The sequence below is a fragment of the Apis dorsata genome, unplaced genomic scaffold (genome assembly GCF_000469605.1).
Source record: "Apis dorsata unplaced genomic scaffold, Apis dorsata 1.3 scaffold_52, whole genome shotgun sequence".
NCBI lineage: Eukaryota > Metazoa > Arthropoda > Insecta > Hymenoptera > Apidae > Apis > Apis dorsata.
Genome location: NW_006263353.1, coordinates 1,565,601 through 1,567,897, shown reverse-complemented (window position 1 = coordinate 1,567,897; position 2,297 = coordinate 1,565,601). Strand labels below are relative to the sequence as shown.

The 2,297-nt window shown below is 43.4% G+C and overlaps 1 protein-coding gene across 1 annotated transcript in view; it reads left to right on the top strand.

The window, feature by feature from the left end:
• The first annotated feature begins 459 nt into the window (after positions 1-459).
• LOC102678878 (carcinine transporter-like) overlaps positions 460-2,297 on the top strand; it is a 3,441-nt gene continuing 1,603 nt past the window's right edge. Inside the window, exons 1-4 of the mRNA XM_031515090.1 lie at positions 460-834; positions 933-1,375; positions 1,456-1,644; positions 1,723-2,263. Coding sequence (XP_031370950.1) covers positions 499-834; positions 933-1,375; positions 1,456-1,644; positions 1,723-2,263 — 1,509 coding nt within the window. The 5' untranslated portion in view covers positions 460-498. The remainder of the gene's footprint in view (positions 835-932; positions 1,376-1,455; positions 1,645-1,722; positions 2,264-2,297) is intronic.

Here is a 2,297-nt window from a genome sequence, read left to right as displayed (position 1 = left end):
AACCTGAAAAGGAACCCGTAACCTTTGACGACATATTAATGTATCTGGGCAAGTATAAGAAAATAATTCGACCTCATTTTACATTTAATTTTCTTACAAGTTTTTACTAATTTTAAGGAGAATCGAGAAATTTGTTGAAAAAAATTAGAATCGGATATTTCCTTTCGAAATTTTAATAACTTTTCAATTTATTTAATTATCCTCCCCTCGTATTTTTGTAAATAATTAATATAATCTCGTGCATTAAAATTCGCCATTTCGGAATTGTAAATAGATTAAAATAAAGAAAATAGTAATATCATAAGATAATATTAACCAATTTTTAATTGTTAATAATAAAGAAAGGAATTATTGTATATATATTGGGTGGCGCTAGTGTCTGTGGTTAATCTTCTCTGCCATTTTCTTTACTTTCAATACTCTTGATGTTGACTTTAAAATATATTAAATATATTTAAACTAGGCGAATTCGGCTTGTACCAAAGATTCCTTTTCGTCATGCTCATGGTGTTCTGCTTCTTCCTCACCTTCGTCTATTTCACACAATTGTTCCTCATCGTCGTTCCGGACGAGTTTTGGTGCGAGATACCAACAGTAGAGGGCTTCACCTCCGAGGAATTAAGGGACTATATGATACCAACCTCGAATTTGGTACCTTACGAGGGACACGATTTACCTTATTCTCGATGCTGGATATACGATATACCCGTGAAAATAGCGATAGAGGCAAAAGAGCCCGATCCAAAATGGCCGATGAAGAAATGCCACGAATGGTACTTCAAAACGAGCCCATTCGACGTGCCTTACATTTCTGTCGCCTCCGAATTTGGATGGGTAACCCTCTCTCTCTCTCTCTCTTTCTGTTAATAAATTTCCCTCAAGTTGAAGTAATAACAATAATGAATACATCGATGTAAACTTCAATTTTCCAGGTTTGCGACGACGCGTACAAAGTGTCGCTTGCGCAGAGTATATTTTTCGGCGGTTCCATCCTTGGAGGTTTGATATTCGGCTGGCTTGGCGACAAATACGGAAGGATTCCTGCCGTTGTTGTGTCCAATCTGTTGGGATTCATCGGCGGCCTCGCCACCATATACATCCACACGTTCTGGCAATTCTGCGTGTGCAGGTTCATCGTCGGCGTGTCCTTCGACAGCACCTTCGTGTTCGCTTACATATTAGTCCTGGAATACGTGGGCCCTGGTTGGCGCACGTTCGTCGCCCACGTCTCTTTCGGCTTGTTTTACACGTTCGGCGCGATATGCATGCCGTGGATGGCCTATTTCATAGCTAATTGGAGAACGTTCGCTCTAGTGACGACCATACCCCTCGTCTTCGTCCTGATAGCCCCATTATTCATTCCTGAGAGCGTCAGGTAATATATATATATAATCGTCCAGACGAGTGAACGAGTGTTTGTAACCGGATTTAAAATTTTGAAAATTTCTTTTGCAGGTGGTTGATCGGAATGAAGAAAATGCGAAGGGCGTTGAAAATTATTTCGTTGATCGAGAAAATAAATCGCAACAAGATACCCGAAAGCGTGTTCGAGGAATTCAAGGAGGAGTGCGAGAAAGCTGTGATCATCTTGGCCGAGGACGAGATGTACACGTTGATCGATCTATTTAAGACGAGGCGTTTGAGGTAACGACAAAAACGTGCATAAATAAATATATAACTACGAATGAAAAACTATTTTTATTTCCTTCTTCGTTTTATTAGAAGAACCACTATTCTGCTGACAACAGTGTGGGGCATAATCCAAATGTGTTACGACGGGCATATAAGGTGCCTGGACGCCCTCGGTTTGGACGTGTTCAGCACGTTCACGATCGCCTCCATCACCGAATTCCCGGCTGAGATGTTGGTCGTTTCCACCCTGGACACGTTCGGCCGAAGGTGGACGTTGTTCACGGCCGTCACCGTCTCTGCCCTGTTCAGCACGTTCGCCGCCCTTGTGCCCACGGTTGGCATAGCTTTCGCCTCGTTCGCCATCTGCAGCCGCCTGTTCATCAACGTTGCGTCCGACATCGCGCTTCAATACGCGGCCGAACTCCTGCCAACCGTTGTCCGGGGCGAGGGAGTGGCGTTTATACACGTGATGGGATACGTCACCTCGATATTCAGCCCCTACATCGCCTTCTCCGCCAGGATAACGTACAACATGCCCATGATCATACTCGCCATATCGTGCTACTTCGGCGGGGCGATGTGCCTGTTCCTACCGGAGACCTTGATGGAACAATTGCCCCAATCGTTGGTGGTAAAGATATATTAACTATGATAATCTAAGCTAT